General features: G+C 40.4%; 5 protein-coding genes across 60 annotated transcripts in view; 2 read left to right on the top strand and 3 right to left on the bottom strand.

Annotated features, from left to right (window-relative positions):
* TIMM8B (translocase of inner mitochondrial membrane 8 homolog B) overlaps positions 1-594 on the top strand; it is a 1180384-nt gene extending 1179790 nt beyond the window's left edge. For all 50 annotated transcript variants that reach the window (XM_050757797.1, XM_050757801.1, XM_050757793.1 and 47 more), the window contains exon 3: positions 277-594. In XM_050757797.1, the coding sequence (XP_050613754.1) occupies positions 277-444 (168 nt within the window). In that variant the 3' untranslated portion in view covers positions 445-594. The remainder of the gene's footprint in view (positions 1-276) is intronic.
* PTS (6-pyruvoyltetrahydropterin synthase) overlaps positions 1-27183 on the bottom strand; it is a 166517-nt gene extending 139334 nt beyond the window's left edge. Inside the window, exon 1 of the mRNA XM_050757766.1 lies at positions 27180-27183. The gene's annotated coding sequence lies outside the window, so the exon portion shown is untranslated. The remainder of the gene's footprint in view (positions 1-27179) is intronic.
* Positions 589-11456, bottom strand: NKAPD1 (NKAP domain containing 1). 4 transcript variants are annotated; one of them, XM_050757734.1, is made up of 6 exons: positions 11380-11456; positions 10097-10173; positions 7397-7497; positions 5176-5325; positions 3702-3755; positions 589-3275 (listed from the first exon to the last, which is right to left on the bottom strand). In XM_050757734.1, the coding sequence occupies exons 2-6, from the start codon at positions 10163-10165 to the stop codon at positions 2768-2770; spliced, it is 882 nt and encodes a 293-aa protein (XP_050613691.1). In that variant the 5' UTR covers positions 10166-10173; positions 11380-11456; the 3' UTR covers positions 589-2767. The 4 variants fall into 4 exon arrangements, with proteins under 4 accessions (XP_050613691.1, XP_050613693.1, XP_050613692.1 ...); XM_050757736.1 differs by having other exon boundaries at positions 589-3272; XM_050757735.1 differs by having other exon boundaries at positions 589-3272; positions 10822-11444.
* PIH1D2 (PIH1 domain containing 2) lies at positions 11623-22713 on the top strand. 2 transcript variants are annotated; one of them, XR_007719304.1, is made up of 7 exons: positions 11708-11806; positions 12935-13142; positions 14218-14341; positions 14693-14938; positions 15280-15545; positions 17951-18158; positions 21737-22713. XR_007719304.1 is itself a non-coding variant. In XM_050757732.1 (6 exons), the coding sequence occupies exons 2-6, from the start codon at positions 12966-12968 to the stop codon at positions 18083-18085; spliced, it is 948 nt and encodes a 315-aa protein (XP_050613689.1). In that variant the 5' UTR covers positions 11623-11758; positions 12935-12965; the 3' UTR covers positions 18086-18151. The 2 variants fall into 2 exon arrangements, 1 of the variants encoding a protein (XP_050613689.1); XM_050757732.1 differs by lacking the exon at positions 21737-22713 and having other exon boundaries at positions 11623-11758; positions 17951-18151.
* Positions 21696-27740, bottom strand: part of DLAT (dihydrolipoamide S-acetyltransferase) — a 40964-nt gene continuing 34919 nt past the window's right edge. For all 3 annotated transcript variants that reach the window (XM_050757711.1, XM_050757713.1, XM_050757714.1), the window contains exons 12-14: positions 25747-25909; positions 24644-24780; positions 21696-23544 (exon numbers count right to left, since the gene is read on the bottom strand). In XM_050757711.1, the coding sequence (XP_050613668.1) occupies positions 23415-23544; positions 24644-24780; positions 25747-25909 (430 nt within the window). In that variant the 3' untranslated portion in view covers positions 21696-23414. The remainder of the gene's footprint in view (positions 23545-24643; positions 24781-25746; positions 25910-27740) is intronic.

The following is a 27740-nucleotide window of genomic DNA, read 5'->3' as shown; positions in this document are numbered from 1 at the left end:
GAAATTAATTGGTTCCCTAGTTTGTTCACACTGGTGCTAGCTACTTTGCGGAATATAAAAGGTTATTAGTCCTACCTGAGAATGTACAATCTGTAGGGACGAGGATCTGGATCAATATTGGTGACTAATTAGGAAATGAAGAAAGAGAAGAGCCTAAAGTGACTCCGTGGTTGATTTAAAGAATGGTTTTGTCAGGTGTCAAAAAGTGAGAAGTTAATAAACAAGAGTTAGGCCTATCTGCAGACCCAAATGGTTACTCTTTTTCTTTCCTTTTAGGTGCATCACTTCATGGAGTTATGTTGGGATAAATGTGTGGAGAAGCCAGGGAATCGCCTAGACTCTCGCACTGAAAATTGTCTCTCCAGCTGTGTAGACCGCTTCATTGACACCACTCTTGCCATCACCAGTCGGTTTGCCCAGATTGTACAGAAAGGAGGGCAGTAGGCCATCCCCCAGGAGAATGACAGAAGCAAAGGACTTGTTATTAAGCAGACTTAAGGGCCTGTGGGGGAAGGCTGTCAACCCATTGTCAGATCAGCATCAGGCTGTTATCAAGTCTGTTGGTGCTAAAAAGTAAAAGATGAAATGTTCAAAGAGTGAAATTTATTTATTTGGAATTCAGAAATTCCAGGTTGTTACCACGTCAGTTACTCAATAAGTGTGAATTCTCCAACTCTTCTTTTAATCCCATTTTAGAATTTAATATAGAGATCTCTGATTGGCAGGAACACTAGAAATAAATGTTCCATGGCCAGTAGTGCAAATGGGGGATTATAGGTTTTTGCAAAACCACCCTAAGCCATATTAAGGGGGTTGGAAGAACCATCAAAGCCTAAGGCATAGAAGAAAATTTGGGGTTAAGAAAGGTGAAGAACAAAAAACAGCTTTATTGCTTATACACGACCAAGAAAAGGTAAACATGGCAAAAAAAAAAAAAAAAAAAAGCAAGATGTGTATTCCTTGGGAAAGAGCAAGCCTGCTAGCTTGGCAGGAAGAGAAGGTCAGGACCCAAATAGAGCTAATTTCCTGGAGATGGCCTGTTATACTGGCCCATTTTCCTGAGTCTGTGCTTAAACCAGTATTTTCAGGGCACAAAAACAACGCATGCTAAAAAATATATGGCCAAAGCTCCTTCCAACAAAGATTTAACTTGCTCCAGGAACAAAATAATTGCTTTAGGTTAAGAGGTAGTAATTAAGAGACTATTCCTCTCCCTTTAGGCCCCCACTAATCCCCAAAATAAAAATACACACCATGGAACATTGACAATTGAGTACCAAAGTATTAAAATTTCAAATAAATATCCCAAAAGGTAGCACCTGCTCATAGTTAAGGGATAGGGCACCTCTGTCCAACCATGTATTTCAGGACCAAGCACTTTATTAGAAATCTGTCCCGTAAAGAGAACAAATTTAGCAGTTAGAACTAAAAATACCAACTCATGGAATGTCATCATAGTTGTATCTACTGCTGGTGTCTTATACTGTCATGCTACCATGAAGTAATTCTGTATTACACATCAGGAAAGTAAGGCCAGGAAGGTGAACTTACCTGCTCTGGGCCTCCTCATAACCAATGAGTGGCAGAACCAAGACCAAAAGTGAGTTTTCAAGCTTTTTACTCAGCCCATTAAGTGACAACCATGAAAAAATAACAATATGTCACTTGATCTTTCTTCCCATAGTGAAAAAATTCACCTGTGTTCTGCCAGCCTTCTTTCAGTGGTATTTTGGTTTCTTAAGAATTGAACATACTAAGGATCACAGTATAGCGAAGGGAAATAATGTGGTCTCTGCTTGGTGCTTTAATCCAAAGGCAGACTGGGAAGAATTGGATATGTCCCTGAGAAGCCTATTTCGTTTTGGAAAATAATTCAACTTAGTTTCAGGGAAAACCTAAACTTCATTAACAGATTTAGAAATAAACAAGACAACATTTAAATGGCAGTTGCTGCCCTGAATCCAGAGTACCATTAGACAACATGATTAATTCCTAATTCTTCCCCATTTGGTAGAGGGTTATCTATGACAACTGAAGAAATAATTTGAACACAAGTCCATTTAGGCAAATATACAGCAATGGAACTAGAAAACCATTTACTATCCAATTAACCATGTTTAGGCGTATACTAAGTATAGCTATCTGCCCCGTCCAGCAGGGAAATTTGTGAAAACTCTAGTCCCTTCTAGTAAGTTGTCTATGGATGTTATCATGAAGGGAAAAGGTTTGTTCTTCGGCCCATTTCCTGATTAAGTAAACTGGACCACACTTGTGGGGTCAAAATACAGAAGGATCAAAGCACCAAGGCTAAAGACAAGTCAGTTGTGACACCTGCTATATAAACAGAGAGCAATATAGTGTTGCCTTGTCATACCATCCTACACGGCATTAGTTCCAATCCACCTCTTGATCCCAGCCCTTGACTTCCCCAAATTCAATATTCTGATTGGTGTACCCAGGTCACTATTGGATCCAGCTTTCTGGGTCCTTTAATTTGCTGTATATGCACTCTACATTAAACGTAATTAATGCAAAAAAAATAATCTCTTCAAGAAACCTTCATAACAAAATACCAGATTCCCCTTTAACAAGAAAAGGGGATCAAGCTTAACGCCAAAATAGAAGACAAGAAGTCTGTCAGAACATAAGGATGGCACAAGACAGCTCTGACCTCAGGCCCTGTGCTGAACAAGAGTCACTGGCGAAACCACAAGAAGTAAGAACTGTAAATATCCACAGTCATGTGGAAAACAAAAGTGTTTCCCATTTAGTCATCCTCTGAACTCTCAGCAGACCTTTCATCTGTAGCTACTTTCCAATTTGTGCGTTTGTTTGTCCTCTCCTGTATTTCACTGTTGGCTACAGGCGTATGGACTTTTTTCTCTCTCTTTTTCCTTTTGGTTTTCTTAGTGTCTCTTTCCTCACTTTCCTCAGAACTGCTGGATGCTGAATCATCTGAATGTGAAGTGTTACCTTCTGCCTCTAAGAATAAAGCAGGTTTTTTGAGAGACTTTTTCCTGGATTTTTTCTTGCGCTTATGTGGTTGTTTCCTTTTCCTTGTACCAGAAGCCCCCGTTTCTTCTGAGAACTCACTCGAGGAATCTGCTGTTATATCTGTGGCTTCCTTTTTGCTTTTCTTCTGTTTTTTGTGTGACCTTTTTTTCTGCTTTTTTTTGTGGGATTTCTTTGACTTCTTGTGTTTGTGGGATTCATGGGTAGATGACTTTACCTGGGGAGATGTTTTTTTCCCGTTGGTAATATCTTGCTGATCACTACTAATAAAAAAGTAAAAAATAGAAGCTTTTATGTAAAAAAAAGCATATTATTTTAATATTTTGCATTCTAGATAAAAAAATTGAGATTAACATCTGAATTTTAAATCAGCACTTTAACATATACTTTAACACTTTAATATTCTCATTGAGTTTTTGTTTCCTCTTCTTTAAAATGAAGGTAAAAATTCTGAGCTGCCATACTGGGTTACTGTATGGAGTACTATATATAAAAACCAAAATGCTTACAGACATGCCAGACATCAACCACAGAATGGCAAAACAGGGATCACCTCCTAACTAAATCACCTATTGTTTCTCTAGCTACATTTTCAATGGCAAGTAAATTCTTTGTAAAAGTTAGAAAATCAATTTATAATACAGATTTTGTACCATCTTAGTTTCTTTTGGTAAGCCCATTTTCCTTACCTGTCTGTTTCAAATTCTTCAGGGTATAACTCTTTATAACCACTGTGACCCCATCTGTAATATGACACACCATATGTATTGTTAAAGCAATGTATACGTTTTTGGAAATTAAAATTAGAAAGACTTTGGAGTACATGCATACACAAACATAAACACAAAATAGAGATATGGTAGAACCAAGCCCACATTACAGCTCAGTAACAGCTACATTTCCTGTATTGTGCACTATCATTTAAGACACAGAAGATTCTTTGGTCCATTTGTAAGAGAACTTGCCATTGTTTTAAGAAACACTAACGAACCTTACACTCTGCTCTTTAGCTGTGAAGCACTTTTCCAAAAACACTTCATAATATCATGCTGTCTACATGGGGACAATTTTTTTTTTTTTGAGATGGAGTCTCTCTCTGTTGCCCAGGCTGGAGTACAGTGGCACGATCTCAGCTCACTGCAACCCCCGCCTCCGGGTTTCAAGTGATTCTCCTGCCTCAGCCTCCCGAGTGGCTGGGACTATAGGCATGTGCCATCATGCCCAGCTAATTTTTATATTTTTAGTAGAGATGGGGTTTCATTATGTTGCCAAGGCTGGTCTCGAACTCCTGACCTCATGATCCGCCCGCTTCGGCCTCCCAAAGTGCTGGGATTACAGGCATGAGCCACCGCACCCAGCCTTATTTTTTATTTATTTTTATTTTTTTCTTGAGACAGAGTCTCACTCAGTTGCCAGGCTGGAGTGCAGTGGTGCAATCTCGGCTCAACTGCAACCTCCACCTCCTCGTTTCAAGCGATTCCCCTGCCTCAGCCTCCCAAGTAGCTGGGACTACAGGCTCATGCCACCACGCACAGCTAATTTTTGTATTTTTAGTAGAGATGGGGTTTCACCATGGTAGCTAGGATGGTCTCAATCTCTTGACCTCATGATCCACCCGCCTCGGCCTCCCAAGTACTGGGATTACAGGCGTGAGCCACTGCACCTGGCCTATTTCTTTTTAAATAACAACTTTATTGAAGTATAAATTCACATATCATGGAATTCAAAGTGTAGTGCCTCCAGCCCAGGGCAATCACTAATCTACTTTCTGTCTCTATGGAATTGCCTACCACATAAATGGATTCATACAGTTATGTGTGGACATAGTACATACATAGAATCATACAATATGTGGTCTTTTGGAACTTGGCTTCTTTCTTCTCACTTACCATAATGTTTTCAAGGTTTATCCATGTTGTAACATATATCTGTACTTCATTTCTTTTACTGCCAAATAATATTCCATTGTATGGATGTATCACATTTTGTTTACCCATTCATCAGTTGACAGACATTTGGATTTACTTGGCCATTATTTTTTGGGGCCATTATTAATAATGCTGGTATGAACATTTGTACACAAGTTTTTTGTGGGGACAATTAATTTTGATAAGTACACATTCTCAGGCCGAATATTAATGCTCACAGGAATTAATCACAAACCTGTCTGGCATGTTAGCTTCATAATCATATAACTTCTTGTTCCAGGATTTTGCCTTAAGAAAATCATCTTCCAGTGTCCCAGAAATTTCATTCTTTGGCCTCCAATAGTCTCTTTGACTTTCTTCATCAAAACCATCACTGCGCATCCGGCTAAAAGAGAAAGCAGAAGAACTTTTAGATGTAAAAGCAATCTGTGAGTTTACTTTATGGAACATCATGCACAAAACTCATGGAACAAGCTGAGGGGGAAGGAAACAACATGATACTGTTTAAAAAAAAAAAAAAAGGTAAAGACATCTGTTCCTCTCTATACATCTGTAAAGTCCAATGGAAGAAATCTGACCAGGCCTAGTGTGGTGGCTCATGCCTCTAATCCCAGCACTTTATCTGTTCCTCTCTGTACATTTGTAAAGTCCAGTGGAAAAAAATCTGACCAGGCCAGGTGCAGTGGCTCACGTCTGTAATCCCAGCACGTTGGGAGGCCAGGGCAAGTGGATCACTTGAGGTCAGGAGTTCAAGACTAGCCTGGGCGACATGGTGAAACCCTGTCTCTACTAAAAATACAAAAAAAGTAGGTGTAGTGGCACACACCTATAGTACCAGCTACTTAGGAGGCTGAGGCAGGAAAATTGCCTGAACCTGGGGAGGCAGAGGTTGCAGTGAGCCCAGATCACGCCATTGCACTCCAGCCTGGGCAACAGAGTGAGACTCCGTCTCAGGAAAAAAAAAAAAATCTGACCATTAGTACACATCCTATTGCAAAGCATAGAGAGATGAAATCAACTCTGGACTGTCATGTGATAGTTCACTCGCTGATTCTCAACTAGGAAGGCATGCAAAGAGGGAAGCAGAACATAATCATAGCTAGGGACACTTCAAACTACCCTAGAGATTCTGAAATACACTTCCCTCTGTGCAAACCAGCAACTTACTATAGAGAGGTCCCAATAACAGTGGGAACAAGGTCTAACCCATGGGAATAGTTGAGTAGGAAAAAAGTTGAGAACCATTGATCCAGCTTCTGTTTACCACTTCTACTAACTAGCCAGTAAGCTGCTAATCAGTTATCAAAAATTCGTAAGGGGCCAGGCCCAGTGGCTCACACCTGTAATCCCAGCACTTTGGAAGGCCTAGGCGGGTGGATCACTTTGAGCTCAGGAGTTCGAGACCAGCCTGGCCAACATGGTGAAACCCTGTCTCTACTAAAAATACAAAAATTAGTCAGGCATGGTGGCAGGTGCCTGTAATCCCAGCTGATTGGGAGGCTGAGGCAGAATAATTGCCTGAACCCAGGAGGTGGAGGCTGTAGTGAGCCAAGACCACACCACTGCACTCTAGCCTGGGTAACAAGAGCGAAACTCCGTCTCAAGAAAAAAAAAAATTGTAAGGGCCTCTTACGTACCAGGTATTGGTCTAGCGGGCAGGAATACAGCAGCAAATGAGAAAATCACAAGCCCTGCTCCTAAAGAGTTTAAGTATTTCTTATATATGTAGCTCTTACACTTACAAGCATATAAGGATGTTCCCAATTATTCAAGCATTCCTAGGCCTCTCCACAAGGAAAACACAACTAACCTTGCATAATCCTTCATATTTACACTCAAGCTATTAAGGTAATGTGAAAAGGCTGTTGATCTGGTGAAGAGGGTGAATACATAGGGTGAAGAAAAGTCTGAGGCTGGGCAAGTGGCTCACGCTTATAATCCGAACACTGGGAGGTTGAGGTGGGAGGACTGTGTGAGCCCAGGATTCTATACCAGCCCGGGGAACACAGCAAGACACTGCCTCTACAAAAAAAAAAAAAAAAAAAAAAAATAGCTAGGCAGAGTGGCATGCACCTGCAGTCCCAGCTACAAAAAGAAAAGCCTGAAAGAATGAAAAATTAATAGAGAAAGGAATGATTGATCAGCTTAGTGACCACAAGATTCCAGTAGAAAATCTTAAGTTAAAAGCTATCAGGTAAGGTTAGAAACCACAGAACCCTACACATTCATAATTGTTCAGGGAGAATTTTTTAACTCTCCATTGTAAATAAGTACAGAGAGTGGGGGCATATGCATCATAGCCATTATCTTTATGCCTAGATTTACGAAAGAGGAAAGGCTTAAGGACTCACAGAACTAAATTCATCTATCCTTAATATACCAAAGTATTTTTAAACAAAAGTTGATGATTCTGAAAAAGATGAGAATTATTTTAGTTCTCAGAGCTGCAACTTCACCTTGAACTGCTGGGTAGCATTTTCCTTTTGGTCCCCCGGTAAGCATCTTCCATCTGTTTTTCCAGTTCTCTTATTTTCCACATATCTGATTCCTCCTGAATCTAGAATTTTTGAAAAGGAAAGAAATAAAAATAAGTTACTAAAAATAACTTTACATTACAGAAAAGTAACTAACTGGCCGGGCGCGGTGGCTCACACCTGTAATCCCAGCACTTTGGGAGGCCGAAGCAGGCAGATCATGAGGTCAGGAGTTCGACAGCAGCCTGACCAACATGGTGAAACCCCGTCTCTAATAAAAATACAAAAATTAGCCGGGCAAGGTAGCATGCACCTGTAATCCCAGCTACTCAGGAGGCTGAGGCAGCAGAATCCTTGAACTCGGGAGGCGAAGGCTGCGGTGAGCCGAGACCACACCATTGCACTCCAGCCTGGGTAACAAGAGCGAAACTCCGTCTCACTGTGCCACTGCACTCCAGCCTGGGCTACAGAGTGAGACTTGGTTTCAAAAAAAAAAAAAAAAAGTAACTAACTGAAAATACAATCTGACTAATTATTGGGCTACAGACTGGGCTATGATCAGGAACCTGGAAAACAAATTGGTTTCTCTAGAAAGTGGCTGAACAGTCCAATCCAGTAAATCTCAAATATCTAGAATTATTCCCCAATAGAATTTTTAAACCCCTGCATAAACATCACCTTATCAATTTTGCAATTATGCTGCGATTAGCAAATGATAATGCCACATTTCCAAAATGCAATGTGATTTTAATTGTATCATCTCAATTGAACTTTAAGCAATCTCATGAGGAAAATAAAGCAGCTACCATTATTACATTTTACTGTAAAGAAACAAAAGCTCAGAGATTTTACCAAAGTCAAAAAACTAGTAAGGACAGGTCTTTAAACTCCCTAAGCTATAAATCTCTTCTCATAACATAATTTTTGTCAAAAATAAAATAAACAGTATGGCTGCTAGAGAATTTCTTGAAAAGCAGAATGTGATTACCCAAAGAACAAGAACACATTTTATTTCTAAGTCTTCCCGCATAATTTCATTAGATCTGTGCTAGATTTATCTTTTTCTAGTTGCCATTTTAAATCTAAGCTTACTATACAACTAGGGGCAGGTTAACATAATGGCACAGGCAGCTTGGGGTAACAGTTTTACCCTTGCCCATAATTTTAAAAACCAGGTGATATGATAGTAATAATATGATCAAACCAAAAGTAGTAGTTTACTGAAGAAAACTAAACCAGGTGCCTTGGCCCTCTTTTCATTATATGTGCTCTCCTAGGTGACCTCATTTACTCTCATGACCTCTTATCATCAACCTATACATCAATAATCCCGAAACCTTTATGTTCAGCCCCAACTTTTCTCCTCTACTCCAAGTCTGAATTTTCAACTGCTTGGACATCCTATAAGCACCTCACCATCAACATGTTGAAAACCAAATTACCTTTCCTATCATAATTGTCCCCTTTTTTGTTCTTTATCCCAATTAACAGAATCATCATCACCCACCCAGTCACATAGGTGGTTACACAGTTGACCTTGAACAACAGGGATCTCAACTGTGCAGGTCCACTTATCCTCAGATTTGCTTCCACCTCTGCCACCTGTGAGATAGCAAAACAAGCCCCTCTTCTTCCTCCTCAGCCTACTCAATGTGATTTTCTTAATAAAATGTTCTTTTCTCTAGCTACTTTACTATAAGAATACAGTATATAATACATGTAACATAAAAAATATGTGTTAATCCACTGTTTATGGTATTGCTATGGCTTTCAGTCAGTAGCAGGCTATTGGCACTTAAGTTTTGAGGGAGTAAAAAGTTATACATGGATTTTCGACTATTCAGGGGGTTGATGCCCCTAACCCCTGCATTGTTCAAGGGTCAACTGAATTAGATTCCATTCTTATCATTATCATCTAATTAGCCACCAAGTTCTTTGGACTCTATCTCCTAAATTCCTCTTCTTTATCCCTGCTGTCACTAATTTCACGAGAACCCTCATCACCTCTCACCTGTAATACTGCAATTGCCTCCTAATTAATCTCCCTACTGTTTCTCCCCATCTGATTCATTCCCCACCCATCTGACAAACCATCTTTCTAAAATATAACTATGATCATGTCACATCCTGTTTAAAAACATTTGATGGCTTCTTTACTGCCTAGAGGAAAAAGTCTCAGTTCCAAACATCACAATCCAACTCTAATGACCACTGAGGCCTTATCTTCTGCGCCTATCCCTTCATTCCCCGCTTTCTGGAAAATTTCTTGCCATGCCCTGAGGGATTAATGCTCTTTTTTGTTGCCATATTAATGCATGATGCTCTCTATCCAGAATGATCTTTCATACCTAGTAAGCTTATACTTATTCAAGAACCAGTTTAAATGTCAGCAGCTCAAATACCACTAATTCTGTAAAATCTTTTCTAATTCCCCGGGGTAGATTTTATTATTTCCTCCTTAGTGCTCCAAAGCACTTTGCAAATATCTCTGTTATACAGTACTTATCAAACTGTATTATAATTATCTATTGTATTCATCATTTTATTTCCTACTTTGTACAAAAGCTTTCAAAGACTAGATGACAAGAATATTCTTTGTATCTCCCAGTTGTGCCAAAATAATGCTTGGCACACTGCTTACTTTCAGTAAGCACTGAGGAGTAACTAGGTTGTACCTCCCACCTTATTGTGAGCATCTGTGTGCCGGATGACATTCCTCAGGAGAACTTTCCCCAGTGGAATCCGGGACATTCTTCAATCTGAAATGAATCAACAAATAACGTTTAGTAATAATTTATTTTATTACTTTATCTTTTCTTAAATTTTATAAAGAAGCATGAGGTAAAGGAAAGATCACTGAACTAGAAGTCAGAGATCCTAAATAATAGTTTTCCCTTTACCATTAAAAGAGGGAAATGCCTAAACACACTAATGTGAGATGAAAGGAGATAATGTACATTAAAGTTCTTTGAAAATGCACAAGACTGCATAAAATTAAGTGCTTTCATGAGCACCATTTTATTTAATCCTCATAACTATTTTTTATATGAGGCAAATATCTCCATCCCTATTTTGTAGATGAAGTTCCCTTAAACTTGTCATGCCCCAAGCCACATAGTCCCAGGCAAATGATGTATATCAATGTCTAGATTAAAAATCAAACCTCCAATCCCAATATTAGTTTGCAGTGAAGCAAATACGTAGATTTGAGAGTATCAGGAACCACAGGTGTCAACAGTAACAGAAACTGATGACTCAAAACATCAAATGCAAAGATGTCCTAAACTTCTCCATTTGGGAGCATTTTATTTCCTACTTGGTACGGAAGCTTCCAAAAACTAGATGACAAGAATATTTTCGTGTGTAGCTAGCACGGGCTTTGTGCAACCACCCCAACGCTCACTCACCCCTTGATCCTGAGGAAATCAGGCATCTTGTTAGTGAGACGAAGAACCACTCCATTACAAGATCTCCTCCGACCCAGGAAGCCAAGGAGTCAGGGCTCAAAGGCAGCTCTGCAGCTTCACCCGAGTCCTTCGTGAAAACGCAGCCTTCCCACTGGTTAATCTGCCCTCACCTGTGGCCCAGGCCACTGCCGCCTTTCCCCCAGCCCAGATCGACAGGCAGATCTCTCTCGCGGACTGAGGCCGGAGACTGAGCCGGCGCGGAATTCGGACAGCCCGGTTGACCCGGGCATTCCCCCCTCACGCTCCTCTGGGACGAACCCCGGGGGTAAGTTTCACTCCCCAGAAAGGATGGGAACGCTTTGGATGGCTATGGCCTTCGGTTGGGCCCCAGGAAGTATCTAGGGGGCCTGAAGCGGGGGTTGAGGTTTCCAAGTGGAAGACAGAGGAAATATCCCCATCTTTGTCACCGGGATCCCTGTCCCCCAGCGGCCTCGGAGCTCCCGGTAACCTCCCCTCCAAACGCCCTCCCCACACAAATACACACAAACACACCCATACCGTGCGCCGCTGCCTCGCGTGGCGGGGGGTAGGGGGGAAGAAGCGGTTTGGGAGAAAAAGGAGGAGACTTCCTTCTCAGGCCGGAAGTGGTGCTCCTGAGAAATAGTCCCACCAACAGGCAGCCCAGAGACTCCCAGAAGGGAGGGTTTTCAGGACACTCCAGAGGTTGACGGGTGCAGAAGGGAGGCGGGCGCTTTCCTGGAAGAGAAGTGGATCGGGCCCAACTGAAAAGCAAGCCTGGTACCAGAAGGGGGACATTCCGGAACTAGATATGAGGAGACTTTTCTGCCTGAAACTCCCCGGACCCAATTAGATGTTGTACCCAGGCTGGTTACCCTGGTAACAGGCGTCGCGGTTTGTCAAGGAGCTGAGAGAAGAGGTGGGTTTGCCAGCCTATAGAATGACTACCCGTTAGAACAGAGAAGAGGTGGGTTTGCAGACCTATGGAATGATTACCCGTTAGTTAAGCTTCCCATTTAGCGTAACCCTTACACAGTAGTTGAAGAATCTAAACCTTTTTGCCTCGTTCTAAAGATGCTGTGGGACACCTCTCCAATGGGAGAAGAGGCTAAGGAGAGTTATCTGAAGACGTAGAGAAGTGTCCCAGCCTCTCTATTAGCTTCCTTAATCCTCGCAATAACCCTATGATAATATAGGTATTATCGTCTTCATTTTGAACAGAGTAAGAGGAATATATATATATATGTATATGTATGTGTATGTGTATATATATATATACACACACACACACACACACATTAATTGCTCAAGGTCATACAGCTAGTGAGAGATAGAACTAAGACCGGAATCTAGGCATTCTGGCTCGCAAGTCCATGCTTTGAATTACTAAACTATAATGAGGATTAAGGAAGTCTCATGTGGCCCTCACCCCATACACACCTCTGGCAATTTCAGAACTGGGGAGCCACCAGTCAGTGAGGTGTTGGAACAAGAAGATCAGGAAACCCAGATTTAAAATGATTGCTCTGACTTGTCAGGGTCCAAGTAGAAGTAAAGTCTTATCTGAGAGGACAATGTGAGAATTTAGGAAGAGGTACTAGATAATTAAAGAATAAGGAAAACATAAAGTGGTGCTGCTGATCCACAATCTTTTAGACACAAATGCTAAGTCCTAACTTCACCAAAACAATTCCTGGCCCATTCCGCCTCGCCAAAGCAGAAATGAATCAACAATTACACAGGGCCGGGCGTGGTGGCTCAAGCCTGTAATCCCAGCACTTTGGGAGGCCGAGACGGGCGGATCACAAGGTCAGGAGATCCAGACCATCCTGGCTAACACGGGGAAACCCCGTCTCTACTGAAAAATACAAAAAACTAGCCGGGCGAGGTGGTGGGCGCCTGTAGTCCCAGCTACTTGGGAGGCTGAGGCAGGAGAATGGCATAAACCCGGGAAGCGGAGCTTGCAGTGAGCTGAGATCCGGCCACTGCACTCCAGCCTGGGCGACAGAGCGGGACTCCGTCTCAAAAAAAAAAAAAAAAAAAAAAAAAAAAATTACACAGACAGTTTTCTTCCCAAAGTCATGTCTTTCCACAGGCTTAAGAAAATTATTCACCACTCATCAGTCATGGAGACATCCTCAAAGGGTCTGCTCACCCAAGTTACTCAATTTTGGAACCTCCTAGATGATCTAGCTGAAAGTGACCCTGAGGGCTATGAGAAGTTTATTCAACAGCAGCTGAAAGAAGGGAAACAGCTCTGTGCTGACCCACAACCACAGCTTTGTCTACAGACCAGGATTCTGGTATGTCGAGTTGGTGCCAGGGATGGGGAGGTCTTGAATAAAATGATCCCAGAGTAACCACAGAATACTTTGCACTTAGGCATTGCTTTTTTTTTTTTTTTTTTTTGAGACAGAGTTTTGCTCTGTCACCCAGGCTGGAGTGCAATGGCATGGTCTTGGCTCACTGCAACCTCCGCCTCCTGGGTTCAAGCGATTCTCCTGCCTCAGCCTCCCAAGTAGCTGGGATTACAGGTGTGCACTACCATGCCTGGCTAATTTTTGTATTATTAGTAAAGACAGGGTTTCACCATGTTGGCCAGGCTGGTCTTGAACTCCTGACCTCAGGTGATCTACCCGCCTCAGCCTCCCAAAGTGCTGTGATTATAGGCATGAGCCACCGCGCCCAGCGGACTTTTTTTTTTTTTTTTTTGAGATAGGGTTTTGCTGTCGCTGAAGCTGGAGTGCAGTGGCACAATCACAGCTCACAATCACAGTTCATTGCAGCCCAAACGATCCTTCCACCTCAGCCTCCCAAGTAGCTGGGATCACAGGTGGGCACCACCACACCTGGCTAATTTTTAAATTATTTTTGTAGAGACAGGATCTCCCTATGTTTCCCAGGCTAGTCTCGAACTCCTAGGCCTCAAGCGACCCTCCTACCTCAGCCTCTCAAAGTACTAGGGTAACATACGTGAGCCACCACCCTGGTCTGGTTTCCTGATTAAAAGCCAGCAACCTTGGGGAAATCAAGTAACAACAGTATAATCAAACACAATTTTAATACCTAGGCTGCAGTGCAATGGCACAATCCTGGCTCACTGCAATCTCTGCTTCCTGGGTTCAAGCGATTCTCCTGCCTCAGCCTCCTGAGTAGCTGGGATTACAGGTATCTGCCACCACACCTGGCGGACTTTTGTATTTTTAGTAGAAATGGGGTTTCACCACGTTGGCCAGGCTGGTCTCAAATTCCTGACCTCAGGTGATCCAGGCACCTCGGCCCCCACAAAGTGCTGGGATTACAGGCATGAGCCACCATGCCTGGCCTTAAATGGTTTTAAACTAGGTTTTGAGATGTGCAAAATTATTTGCTTTCCAGAAACCAAAAGAAAAAATACTTTTTATCAACCTGTGTCAGTGGACAAGGATCCCAGCTCCCCAATCAGCCACTCATCCAGTACCTCTAACTGTTGGCAAACCAGAAGATACAACTGAGACATCAGGTACAAATAATTAAGGGAGAGAAAGCACATTGTACAAATTTTATTAGGAATGGACAAGATTTTACTTGGTTGAGAGCATTTCAAGTAAAATTCTTTATTTGGTGATAACAGAATTACAATTAGTGTACCTTTATGCAAATTTAATAGTTTAACTTTTGTAATAAGATGCGGTTTTAATCCATGTAAAAGTGCCAGGAAATGTCATAATTGCTGTAGCACTACTGTGATTACCTCTGAAAAATACAGGAATATTCTCTAGCTTTATCAGGAATATGGTTTAATATATTGCCTGACAGTATCATTAGTGCAACAATTTATCTTCATTTCATACCCTTTCATTTACACACACAGATGCTTACACGGTCATTGATGTTGCCTACAATCCTGATGTTCTTCAGGCAGCAGAAAAGAACCAAGTGGAAAAAAATCAGTTAATTCAGATGGCCATGAAATGCATTGAGGAGCAATTCCAGTTCACCCTTTCACACTCTTACCATATTACCAAATTTAGAATAAAGGGAAGCATTCAAAGAATGAAACAAAATCTGATGGGAATCCAAACTGATTCCATAGATTTAAGAGAAAAAATGAGACGGGGTAAGTTGATGATTGTAAATGGAAAATTAAACTGCTTTAAGATTTTTTTTGCATCCTTGTATACATTTTGAAAACTAGAAATCTCTATTTTAAAAGGTGAGAAACTTAAGATAGAAAAATGTAAATATTAGATATTAGAAATATCATATCCTTGATTTTTAAATCCTGAAAAATTTGCAATCAAATTATTTAGTTTAAGATTCTTTTGGCTTAAGATTCCCAAACTAATTTAACTGCAGCTTTATCTACCATCTCTACTAACACCACATATATTACAGCTCATAGTATTTTATGTTGTGGATTTATTTTTTTATCTCCCCTCCACCCTTTTTTTCATAAAGAACTAACTCTTGGACAGATACGAAGCAGTACTATGAGCAATCCAGATCATTTTCCTCAGCTGTTACTCCGAAAAGACCAAGTTTCAGGCAAAGCAGTGTGTCTGATAGAAGAGATTTCCAGTACTGAAATCCAGGTGGAAATAAAGATACCAGCCTATGAACTAAAAATTGTGCATGATCACAATGAGAAACCTCTGAAAACTGAGTTGAAAGTTGAATTACCTGGTATTAATTCTGTCTCTCTCTGTGACCTTAGTGTTTCTGAGGTAAGTTGAATAGATAATACTGTAAATTTGTATCAGCCAGCATTCATTATATTATGCCATAGTAATAAACTGCATAATTTTAGGGGCTTACAATGATTTGCTCAGATTACCCGGTGAAGGAGCAATTCCCATTTGAGATGTGCCATTCACATCTCGGCAAAGGGAAAATAGAAATGATCAAACCATGCAATGGATGGTAATACTTCTACTCAGACATGACACTTCATGGTATCACTTCTACTCATGCTCCATTGGCCAAAATAAGTCACAAGGCCAATTCTACATCAGTAGGACTGAGAATTGTATTCTCACAGTCACAGGAAGTCATATGGCAGGAATATACTATCCTCTTACAGAAGAGCAAATAGAGTCAGTCCTACAATCTACCAGTCTACACTCTCGGTTGCAAATATTTGCTTCTTTCTGGAAGGAAAACACCTCTAATCCCAGTATCAGACTCCAAAGGACAGAATTTTGCATTCTCTTCCTCTTGAGCCATGGACTAAGACATGTAAAGAAAAGTTATGTGCTCCCTCAGTCCCATCCATCATGAAATGTGGAATGGGGAGAAGATAACCATAATTAACCATCTCAATTCAGAAATGGGAAAAATAAGAGGCACACTGAAGTTACTGGTGCACAGCAATTCTGAAATCCTAGTAGGCAGGCATTGTGAGGGCTCCTTTTCTGGAGGTAAGAGGATGTTCTTACTTAAGGTACCTTGAGAAAGTTCTGTAATTACCTAGCTCCCCAGTTCCATTGTTTTCCACGACCTTTCTTCAGTCTTCAGGAGGATGTTTTCTTTTTTTTTTTCCCCCTTTCCCACTATCCACCTTGGCCACATCTGAAGAGTATTGGAGAATGTGCCATTCTCAGATGCTAAGTAGCCTTTTCAGCCTGGTTTCTGCTCCTGGTATCTTGGGGCTCAAAGGATTGTTTTAAATTTTGAAGTCAGTTTCTTTTAGTCCAAGCTGGTAGCATTTGGATTCCAGTCAGTGATACCCATGATTCCTTTTTAGACATTGCCCGTATTTCTAAGACTTACCTGTCTCTTTAGACTTAATTGCTGTTATTTTAGCCAAATGTAAGGATTTACTGAAGTTCACCTTAATACATTCAGAGGTTTCAGCCAGGCATGGTGACTTACGCCTGTAATCCTAGCACTTTGGGAGGCCAATGGGGGCAGATTGCCTGAGCTCAGGGGTTCGAGACCAGCCTGGGCAACATGGTGAAACTCTGTCTCTACTAAAATACAAAAAAAATTAGCCGGGCGTGGTGGTGGGCACCTGTAGTCCCAGCTATTCGGGAGGCTGAGGCAGGAGAATTGCTTGAACCCAGGAGGCAGAAGTTGCAGTGAGCCGAGACCAAGCCACTGCACTCCAGCCTGGGCAACAGAGCGAGACTCCGTCTCCAAAAAAAAAAAAAAATCAGAGGTTTTAATAAAGCATAAAGGTTTAATCTTTGCCTCTATATTGCCTTAATCAGTCTTGGTTGATAGAAATAATTTCTCAATTTTATCCCTTACTGGCTGAAAATAAAAATTAGTTCTACTTTTCAGTCACTGAGTCTTAGAATTTTGGGGCTCTATAAAATCTCTTTTAATTTTTTTTTTTTTTTTTTTTGAGACAGAGTCTCTATTGCCCAGGCTGGAGTGTAGTGGCACCATCTCACCTTACTGTTAGGCAACCTCTGCCTCCCAGGTTAAAGTGATTCTCCTGACTCAGCCTCCTGAGTAGCTGGGATTACAGGCACGTGCCACCAAGCCTGGCTAATTTTTGTATTTTTAGTAGAGACAGGGTTTTGCCATTTTGCCCAGGTTGGTCTTGAACTCCTGGCCTCAAGTGATCCACCCGCCCTCGGCCTCCCAAAGTGCTGGGATTACAGGTGTGAGCCATTGCACTTTAAGCCACCCTTTTAATTCAACTTGCAACATGGTCCATTCTAAGCTTATCTTTCTTGTAATATCCTGTTAAATGTAGTGAACAGAACCAACATGTTACCAACCATCTATTTTCCCACTTCTTCATCTAAAGCCACAGATCAACTAGGCACAGAGTATTTGTCATCCAAATTACTGTGCTAGTTTCACTAAAGCCTTCATCATTATGAAACATGGATCACTACCTTTCCAGGCTCCAGTAAGTTTCCTTGCTGTTTGCTGGTCAGCCCACATAATTTCGGATGGCAACACTCTACTATGGTGCTGTATCAGTTAACATGTGATGTAGTGAGCAGCAGTAACCACCTTAAAATCTAAGGGATTTACAACAGTAATTTTTTGCTCATTCCTAGTCACATGGCAACAAATGGGATCTTCTTATGGGAAAGGAGTGAATAACTGGGAACAATAAGTTAGTATCGCAAATTTTAAGCAGGAAATAAATCTCTTGGTTTATTATTCTTAGGATGATTTATTGATTGAAGTATCTGAGAAGTACAGATTACATCTGAATCTTCCAAAACCTATTGATACTGAAATGACTACAGCAAAATTTATCAAAGAAAACTCCACGCTAATCATCACAATGCCTTTGGTGTAAAAGAAGAGCATCATGTTTTGGTTTTCAGTGCTAAAGTCATGTGAATTAAAGGACCTTCGTTATGGCTAAAGCGGTAGTAGTTTATCTTAAACACTAATTCCATTATTTTCTAAGTTCATTTTGACTGAGATTTTCTCTTCAGTTGTTATGATTATATATACATATACTTTTTTGAGACAGCGTTTCGCTCTTGTTGCCCAGGCTGGAGTGCAATGGCACGATCTCAGCTCACTGCAACCTCCACCTCCCGAGCTCAAGCGATTCTCCTGCCTCAGCCTCCCGAGTAGCTGGGATTACAGGCACGCACTACCACACCCGGCTATTTTTTTGTATTTTTAGTAGAGACAGGGTTTCACCCTGTTGACTAGGTTGGTCTCCAACTCCTGACCTCAGGTGATCCACCTGCCTCGGCCTCCCAAAGAAGTGCTGGGATTACAGGCAGGAGACACCACACCTGGCCATGTCTTATATTTTTAAATTCACTTCTTCTTCTCAAATAAACATCAACCAGAAACTATTAAAAACTATTGCCATGACACGCCTGTTTTAAAAATATCTTAAGTAACTTATCATTTGGGGAAATTCTAATTGTTTCCAAGTAACAAGTGAGAACTCTTGGTTTACTGCTTGAAAAAGTCTCTAGTAAATTTTTATATCAGGAAAAAATTCCAGACTGTGCAAGAAGTTTTTTTTACCAGGGTGGGTTGTATCAGTGAGTCTCCTCCAATAATAAAAATACAGGGCCAAATATAATATTCAAGCCTATTTAACCTCTGTACTAATTGAGACTGAGTCTCGCTACGTTGCCCAGGCTGGGGTACAGTGGCACAATCTCAACTCACTGCAACCTTCGCCTCCCAGGTTCAAGCGATCCTATCTCAGCCTCCTTAGTAGCTGGGACCACAGGCATGTGCCACCACGCCTGGCTAGTTTTTGCATTTTTAGTAGAGAAAGGGTTTCACCATGTTGGCCAGGCTGGTCTCAAACCCCTGACCTCAAGTGATCCATCTGCCTCAGCCTCGCAAAGTGCTGGCATTACAGATGTGAGCTACCGCACCCAGTCCCTAACCTCTGTACTTCAGTTAAACAACTCTGCCAGGAGACCCAGCTACCCAGCCAGACATTTTAGTATCAGATACAGACTTGTCGATAGATTGGATACAATGACATAGTAACAGCAAACAAAATATATATATATATTTTTTTTTGAGATGGAGTCTTGCTGTTGCCCAGGCTGGAATGCAGTGGTACAATCTCTGCTCACTGAAACCTCCACCTCCTGGGTTCAAGCGATTCTCCTGCCTCAGCCTCCAGAGTAGCTGGGATTACAGGCGCCTGCCACCTCCCCTAGCTAATTTTTGTATACTTAGTAGAGACAGGGTTTCTCCATGTTGGCCAGGCTGGTTTCGAACTCCTGACCTCAGGTGATCCACCCTCCCTGGCCTCCCAAAGTGCTGAGATTACAGGCGTGAGCCATTGCGCCCAGCATGCAAAATGTATCTCGTATTTGAACAAAAAAAGTAGTTGACATTGCGACAAGTGCTTTTCTCCTAAAGAAATGATCAGAAGTACAAAAGTGATGTACTTTCAACTATCATTCATCTCTTCTAAGCTCTGAAATACAAAGGTACCAACTATCCAATTTATACACCAAGTAAGCTATATACAGACTTTACACATCCCTTAATTATCTTTTCTAGATACAAGTTTCCTTTAATTATCCTTGTAATAAAGTTTCTAGTTCAACATACAGGCTAAAGTTCTTACTAATTTTAAAACTTTTTAACTATAGAAACTAATGCTGTATAACAAATAACTGATACATGACATTTAAAAGCAAATACAAACTTTTTTTTTTTTTTGACAGTCTCGCTCTGTCACCCAGGCTGGAGTGCAGTGGCGCGATCTTGGCTCACTGCAACCTCTGCCCCCTACCACTGCCCCACCCCAGGTTTCAAGTGATTCTCCTGCCTCAACCTCCCCAGTAGCTGGGATTACAGGTGCTTGCCACCATGCCCGGCTAAATTTTTGTATTTTTAGTAGAGACTAGGTCTCACCATGTTGGCCAGGCTGGTCTCAAACTCCTGACCTCAAGTGATCTGCCCACCTCGGCCTCCGAAAGTGCTGAGATTACAGAAGTGAGCCACTGGGTCTGGCCTAAAAGCAAATATAATTTTCTTAAGCCTGGTCTGGATTTTTGGGGTTTTTTTCCCCCTTGCCTCAAATCTCCTTTTTGAAGGCCTGGCCTGGATTTAAATTCTACTAGCAACAGGATAATTTATCTCCTGAAAAATTTCTGGAACTGTATCATGTCCTAAAATTAACAAACCTATTCTCAACCCTCAAAAAAACGTGAGTCTCACCTTATCTTTCCTCCTACAAAATCACTACCAAAATGTATTTCCTAAAAATTCCTAACCACATAGAAGTGAATCTCTACCCTTGCACTCAGTACTTAGAAGCTACTTACATCAGTATCTGTGTTTGTATACTCATTAAAATGCACATCAAGACCTAATATACTTAAAGTGGTAAAATTTACATTCTAGTTATTTTCCAAAATATTCTCACTCATTTTATATTAATAAAAACAGCTCTACCTTCCCCTCCCTACAAAAAACAAAATAGGGCCCAGGAAAGGCATTAACTAATAATGAACTATGGACTGGTTTAAATTGGAATCTTACTAAGATTTCTTTTTCTCAAAATTCAAAACTTGGAGGCTGGGCACGGTGGCTCACACCTGTAATCCCAACACTTTGGGAGGCCAAGGTGGGCAGATCAAAAGGTCAGGAGATAGAGACCATCCTGGCTAACATGGTGAAACCCCATCTCTACTAAAAATACAAAAAATTAGCTGGGTGTGGTGGCACGCGCCTGTAATATCAGCTACTCGGGAGGGTGAGGCAGAAGAACTGCTTGAACCCAGGAGGCAGAGGTTGCAGTGCACTGATACCGCACCACTGGACTCCAGCCTGGGCGACAGAGCGAAACTCCATCTCAAAAAAAAAAAGAAATTTGGAGACCAGATTTTTCTACAGAATTCATTGTAGATCACTTATCAGTAGTGATGATGATTTCCCCATGTATTCCAGGACTTGTGCATTACACATGATGAACATTCCTCCTATCTCTCTAACGTACTTGTTTACTCCTTTCTAGATCATGCCTTGGGATACCCTAACTTCACAATCACAACCTTCAGAATTGGGAATAAATCACCTAACACAACCAGACCACACTTTCCATCTTGGTAATAAGTTTCACACCCCAACATGGGGTGCTTCAGGAACTCTTTGAGCTTAAAGTGTTAGATTATATTCTCCTAAATGCAGTCCATATTTTACCAATTACATAAACTCAAAATTTATCTGTATTGCGAGCTTATACATACGTGGCTGTCCCTAGATCTAAATAATTTAAATGTGAAAATAATTACCAACAGATCAAAACTTAAACCAGACATATTGAAGATTTATACTTTAATTTTTAAATAATCACATATGAACCAAAAACACTATTTCTTATTAAAACTTTTTTCTTTCAGTTCCGGTAAGAGACTGAATTCAGATTTAGATTATAGCTCAGATTAATTTTTAACTCAACAATGTTTATTAGAAGGCAACTAATTTTTATTTTTATTTTTTCAAGGGAACAACAGAACCACAAGCATTAGCAAAAGATGAATTCTCTTTGAAGTTTTGAATGTTTGAACCAGATTTGGATCATATTGATGATGGTCCCTTGTGATAAACTTGTTTCTTTTGGATAATTTTCAACCTAAAATTACTAATTACTGAAAAATCAGATTAATGTATTGTTTTCATAATAATACAGCAAGGTAAAAGTCTGTGTGGAATATATGGAGTGTCACTTGTGCACCATGTAATAATGAATATTTAGAAACAGATTCAACACTGAAACACTTAAAGCAAATTTCAGGGGCTAACTCCACATATTACATATACAAGAAGCACTGGTCAGATTCATTTTAAGTAGTCATAAATAATTTCAAACATTTATTAAAACACATAAATATTAATAGAAAGTCTAGAATTGTGATAATGTTCCCAATTCATTTTTATAATCCAGAATATCGCCTCCCTCCTTCCCTCCAAAAGGCAGGCAAAATCTAACAAAATGGATAAAAGTACTTAGGCTAATAAGGTAGCAACCTAGTTAATTTTTTCTCTCCAACAGTATTTTAGGGCTTTCTTATTTTACATGGGACGATGCTGGAGTAGAGGGACACAGAACACTCTTTTACACACATTTAACTTTTTTACTTTATCCAAGTAGAAACTACCATTTTGTTTTTGGCATTTTTAAGCACTCCAAAATGTTTACTAATGTACCCCTCCTCTTCTTTTCAGACAGGATTTGGGATAAATGAACTTTGGCACATATCTAACTAGTAACCATATTTTACATATGTACACTTATTCCATATCTATTCCTCAGTTATTTGATAGTATTTTCCACAGTGAAGTAATAAATTCTGTTCATTAGGTTCATTTACAATGAACTACCAGTTAATCTTGGAAAATTTTAGTTTCACAACTTCTGTTAAATTCTATTAAGAATGTTTCTCTTTTGGAGGTAACTGTTGAATTCTGTACTCAAAATTACACATTTGTTTAAATAAATATCCACACAAATTCTCATTTATATCAAGTAGCTGGTTTATATTTAGATTATCTCAAGAGGAGGGGAAACAACCATGTATAGGGATTCATAGAAAAATAAACAATCAGCTGAAAAGGTCTAAGAAAATGTTGACTTTGAAAATTTCACTTATTTTCCTTGAAGTTTTCTACCCTTCCCATCGATGGTAAACCAAGATCATGTAATGGAAAATTTCAAACCAGGGTTAAATTCTAAAGTAAAGCTTCCATTCAAGCCCTTCCCCCACGAGAATTAATTTTCCTGATTTCTCCTTCTCTCACATCTAAGGAGAACATTTTAGGTGATTAAATTTCAGAATTTCAAGGTTCCATCCGGGTTACCTTTATGTCCCTTTCTTTAGGTTCTACCTATTCTACATTTCCTAGTGGAAGTACTTATCACCAGAGGGCTAGGCAAGGCCACATGTCCCTTAATTAGGAGTACAGAGCTAAAAATCTGGTGTCGGATTATTAAATGTGAACAATATTTGGGTGTAATCGGCATTTTAAAAATTCAGTAATGCCCATTATAAATAGCTTATCTGGACAGACTCAATAATAAAAATAACTGGTTAAAATAAAAAGAACCACCTGTTTAATAACATAAATATCTTGATAAGAATGAATCACTGTGACCTGGGAGAGTTTAGAAATTCTTGAGTTAGTTACAACAACATGGTGATAGGTTTTTCAAGGTACTTTCTAAACTCAGCAAGCCACTGGGCTCCAACTGCTCCATCCACCACCCGGTGATCACAACTGAGTGTAACAGACATCATGCTAGCCACATCAAACCTAGAAAAAGAAAAACATTTTAGATATTCTGAAATAAAAGACTGCATTTCAGCCAATAACCACCCAAATGCTCACTCCTACCCTATAATCCCAACCAGGTAATATTTCCTATCTACTCTTCCAGTCTCCTATACCTTTAGCTCAAATTAACAGCTTGAAGAAACAGACCAGATACCTGGAGTAGGAGTGGGCAATGGGCCAAATCCTGCCCTCTGCCTATTTTTATTGATTAAAGGTTTACTGCAATTCATTTATGTCTTGTTTATGCCTCCTTTCATATTACAATGGCAGAGTATTTGCAACACTGGCCATATGTCCCAGAAAGCCTAAAATACTTACTATATGACTAAAAAAAAAAAAAAAAAAATGTGCTGACTCCTCACCTAGAATAAGGCTTTCCATCTCAAATAGAACTAACTGCATTTAGTAAAGAAAAGTTGCTGCCTTGAAGAATTTTATCATATATATAATTTTATTTGAAGATGCAATATACCGTGCCAATAACTATATATAAAACTGAGACTCTGGCCAGGCACAGTGGCTCATTCCTGTAATCCCAGCACTTTGGAAGGCTGAGGTGAGCAGATCACTTGAGGTCAGAAGATCAAGACCAGCCTGGCGAACATGGTGAAACAACATGTCTACTAAAAATACAAAAATTAGCTGAGTGTGGTAGTACACACCTGTAATCCCAGCTACACGGGGGCTGAGGCAGGAGAACTGTTTGAACCCGGGAGGCGGAGATTGCAGTGAGCTGAGATGGCACCACTGCACTTCCGCCTGGGTGACAGAGTGAGAAAGTAAACAATTCCACAAATGTCCATAAGCATAACTTGGAATTTGCTGCACACTGGGTACTACACTGGATCCATGTGAATGAAGCGCTGTTTAGGTACTGTATTATTATAAGTCGAGATTAAAGTATACAGAAGAATGTGTATAGGTTATATGCAAATACTATATCATATATCGGGACTTGAGCATTGTGGATTACAATATTCAAAGGGGTTCCTGGAGCCAATCCCCTGAGGATACCACAGGACAAGTGTATATAGTAATAAAAATTAGCTTATGACTTCCCCTCTATTTCGGCACTTACCCTTTCTCATTATCTGCTGGAACCAGTTTATCCTCTGAAGCACCAATTGCCAAAATACATGCTTGAGGTGGGTTAATAATAGCAGAGAAATTCTTAATTCCAAACATTCCTAAATTGGAGATCGTAAAAGTGCCACCCTAGAGGAAATAATATTAAAAATAATATTGTTTGTCAACATAAATCAGAAAACTTGACAAATGTTCTGTGAAAAGACCTTAAGCTAAAAAGGTGCAAGGTCTTAAGAAAGGCCTGAATGGAATACATATTACTGAAGATATACAACCATTACAATATGAACAAAAATGTCAGCTGGAAAATGTCTTATTTTCAGATAGTATCTTCTTTTGGATATGTGATTCAATTTTTCTTTATTTTCAGAGCCGTGTGTAAATAAGAATTACATGGCAAGGCTAGGTGCGGTGGCTCATGAGGTCAAGAGATCGAGACCATCCTGGCCAACATGGTGAAATGCCGTCTCTACTAAAAATAAAAAAAATTAGCCAGGCGTGGTGGCGGGCCTGTAGTCCCAGCTACTCAGGAGGCTGAGGCAGGAGAATCACCTTAATCTGGGAGATGGAGGTTGCAGTGAGCTGAGATTGTGCCACTGTACTCCAACCTGGCGACAGAGTGAGACTCCGCCTCAAAAAAAAAAAAAAAAAAAAAAAAAAAAAAAAGATTACGTGGCAGGCCAGACACAGTGGCTCACACGTGTAATCCCAGCACTTTGAGAGGGTGAGGCAGGCGATCATTTGAGGTCAGGCGTTTGAGACCAGCCTGGCCAACATAGTGAAACCCCGTCTCTACTAAAAATACAAAAAAAATAAAAATAAAAAAATTAGCCAGGCGTGGTGGCATGTGCCTATAATACCAGCTACTCAGGAAGCAGAGGCAGGAGAATTGCTTGAACCTGGGAGGCAGAGGTTGCAGTGAGCCAATATTGCGCCATTGCACTCCAGCCTGGGTGACAAGAGTGAGACTCTGTTTCAAAAAAAAAAAAAAAAAAAAAAGAATTATATGGCAGAATCAAAAGGTGAAAAATGCAATACATGCATTATGCAAACCTTAAAAATAACATAATTAGAAAGCAATAATCAACACCTTACCTGGAATTCGTGTGGCTGTAGTTTACCCTCTCTTGCTTTGGCTGCTAAAGAAACAACATCATTGGCAATGGTTTCCAGTCCTTTTATATGTGCATTAAACACAATAGGTGTGATGAGTCCTGCAGGAGTACTGACTGCAACACTGACATCAACAACATGATTTCTGTTTAAAAAGAAAAATAAATGTAATCAAAAACTGTTTATTAAGAGCCTATGTGCCAGGTTAAGCAAGAATACTTATATTTACTTCAAAAATTTTTTGAACCAATGTGTGTGTTATTGTTCAGCCAAAGATGATGTCTATCCTAATTTTTAAATTTTGCTATGCCCTCTCCTTGACTTGTAGTTATTAAAAATGAAAGAGAGAGCTGGGAACGGTGGCTCACGCCTGTAATCCCAGCACTTTGGGAGGCTGAGGTGGGCGGATCACTTGAAGTCAAGAATTTGAGACCAGCCTGGCCAGCATGGCGAAACTCTGTCTCTACTAAAAATACAAAAGGTATTGGTGGTGCACACCTGTAGTCCCAGCTACTCAGGAGGATGAGGCAGGAGAACCGCTTGAACCTGGGAGGCGGAGGTTGCAGTGAGCTGAGATTGTGCCACTGCACTCCAGCCTGGGCAACAGAGCGAGACTCCATCCCCCAATACTGCCCCTGCCCCTGACCCCACCACCCACCAAGAAAAAATAAAAGAGAAATGTGTCAGCAGCAGTAGCTTGGTTTCACACATATCATCTAACATCCCCTGCCATCTGCCTTGACCCACACATGAATGCCACCAATCAAAACTCCTTGGATTTTGAGTGGAAGTACATTGGCTGGAGTTGAGTCTCTACAGGTAGTTTGAGCAGATGAAAGTAAGAGTGGAGGGAAAGAACTGCATTGTAGCATGAAAAAGGAGTGCTCAGGATACATGGGTGGTGGTACCTCAGAAGTACGTAAAAGTAAGGGTTCCCAATCTTTTTTTTTTTTTTTTTTTTTTAACACAAAATCAGATCTTGTATTGTCATCAAGTACGGAGTTCCAACCTTTTCTACAGCAGGTGCCCCTATGCATCTGGATCTTATCTCAGAATACCTTTTTAACACTGAAAATACTCAAATTACTTTAAAAAAGAGAGAAACTATACTGAAATTCAGTTATCAAACTGTTCAAAAAACAAAATTATGACAAATGTGCTTCTGTATTCACTCAATAATAAGATCTTGTTGCAGGTCTAATAATGGCAATCACTTTGAAGCAGGCATGAACAAAATAACAGTTTGAGACATATACAACTACAATGAGATATGAAAATAACTGATTTTTACTGGTCACCAGACACAAGTACTGTTAACATTTGATCTGTTCTCTACATTTATAAAAGGAGGAAATGCTAAATGTTAGTAGAGGTTAGTTTAAAAAAAAAAAAAAAAAAAGGTGATTCCCCCCCAGCCCCGCCCCAACTGAAGTTCACAAGCTGATGGATTTTATCCATGGTCTCCTTGGGGTCTGCGTAAGGGCCCCTGCTACTGTTCTGTAATCGAGAAAAAGTTAAGGCTTCACACAAAGGCACAGCTCGGCCTCCAAAGAACTCCAGCTCCCTCTAGGCACAAGCTCCAAAAAGATCAATGGGTACCAAATCCCCCAATTTGCCTAAGTTGGCTGGAGAAGGATTTTGTCACTTGCAAAAAAACACAGGGACCTGCTCTAATAAAAATACAGTGTATGACTCATTAATTACCACAGGACTCTAGCCAAGGTATCACACAGCAAATACTGCTTTCTTGATTAAATTATTACAATATTGCTTGTTCCGTCATCCTCCCTTTGAGACAGTAAGGATAGTGTTCCCTATATTGTTTACCACTGAATCCAGTAAAGAGTACATGTTAAAAAAATGCTGAATGAGTATATGAACAAATAAATGAATGGTGTTTGGTTAGAATTAACAGACAATCTCAATCCCTTCATCTAAGTATAGAAATATCTTGATATTGCAGGTTCAGTTCCAGA

Source organism: Macaca thibetana, chromosome 14 (assembly GCF_024542745.1).
Source record: "Macaca thibetana thibetana isolate TM-01 chromosome 14, ASM2454274v1, whole genome shotgun sequence".
NCBI classification, from domain to species: domain Eukaryota; kingdom Metazoa; phylum Chordata; class Mammalia; order Primates; family Cercopithecidae; genus Macaca; species Macaca thibetana.
Note: the sequence above shows the minus strand (reverse complement) of the source record. Positions and strands in the feature narration are given on the sequence as shown.

Excerpts from the sequence above, each read along its gene's own strand:
- PIH1D2 (XM_050757732.1), top strand. The coding sequence starts at position 12,966 with ATGGAGACATCCTCAAAGGGTCTGCTCACCCAAGTTACTCAATTTTGG. Across the intron at positions 14,939-15,279 it reads AAGAGAAAAAATGAGACGGG|AACTAACTCTTGGACAGATA; the intron begins GTAAGTTGATGA and ends TTTTTCATAAAG. Across the intron at positions 15,546-17,950 it reads GTGACCTTAGTGTTTCTGAG|GATGATTTATTGATTGAAGT; the intron begins GTAAGTTGAATA and ends TATTATTCTTAG.
- NKAPD1 (XM_050757734.1), bottom strand. The coding sequence starts at position 10,165 with ATGTCCCGGATTCCACTGGGGAAAGTTCTCCTGAGGAATGTCATCCGG. Across the intron at positions 7,498-10,096 it reads ACACAGATGCTCACAATAAG|ATTCAGGAGGAATCAGATAT; the intron begins GTGGGAGGTACA and ends CAAAAATTCTAG. Across the intron at positions 3,276-3,701 it reads GAAGAATTTGAAACAGACAG|TAGTGATCAGCAAGATATTA; the intron begins GTAAGGAAAATG and ends CTTTTTTATTAG.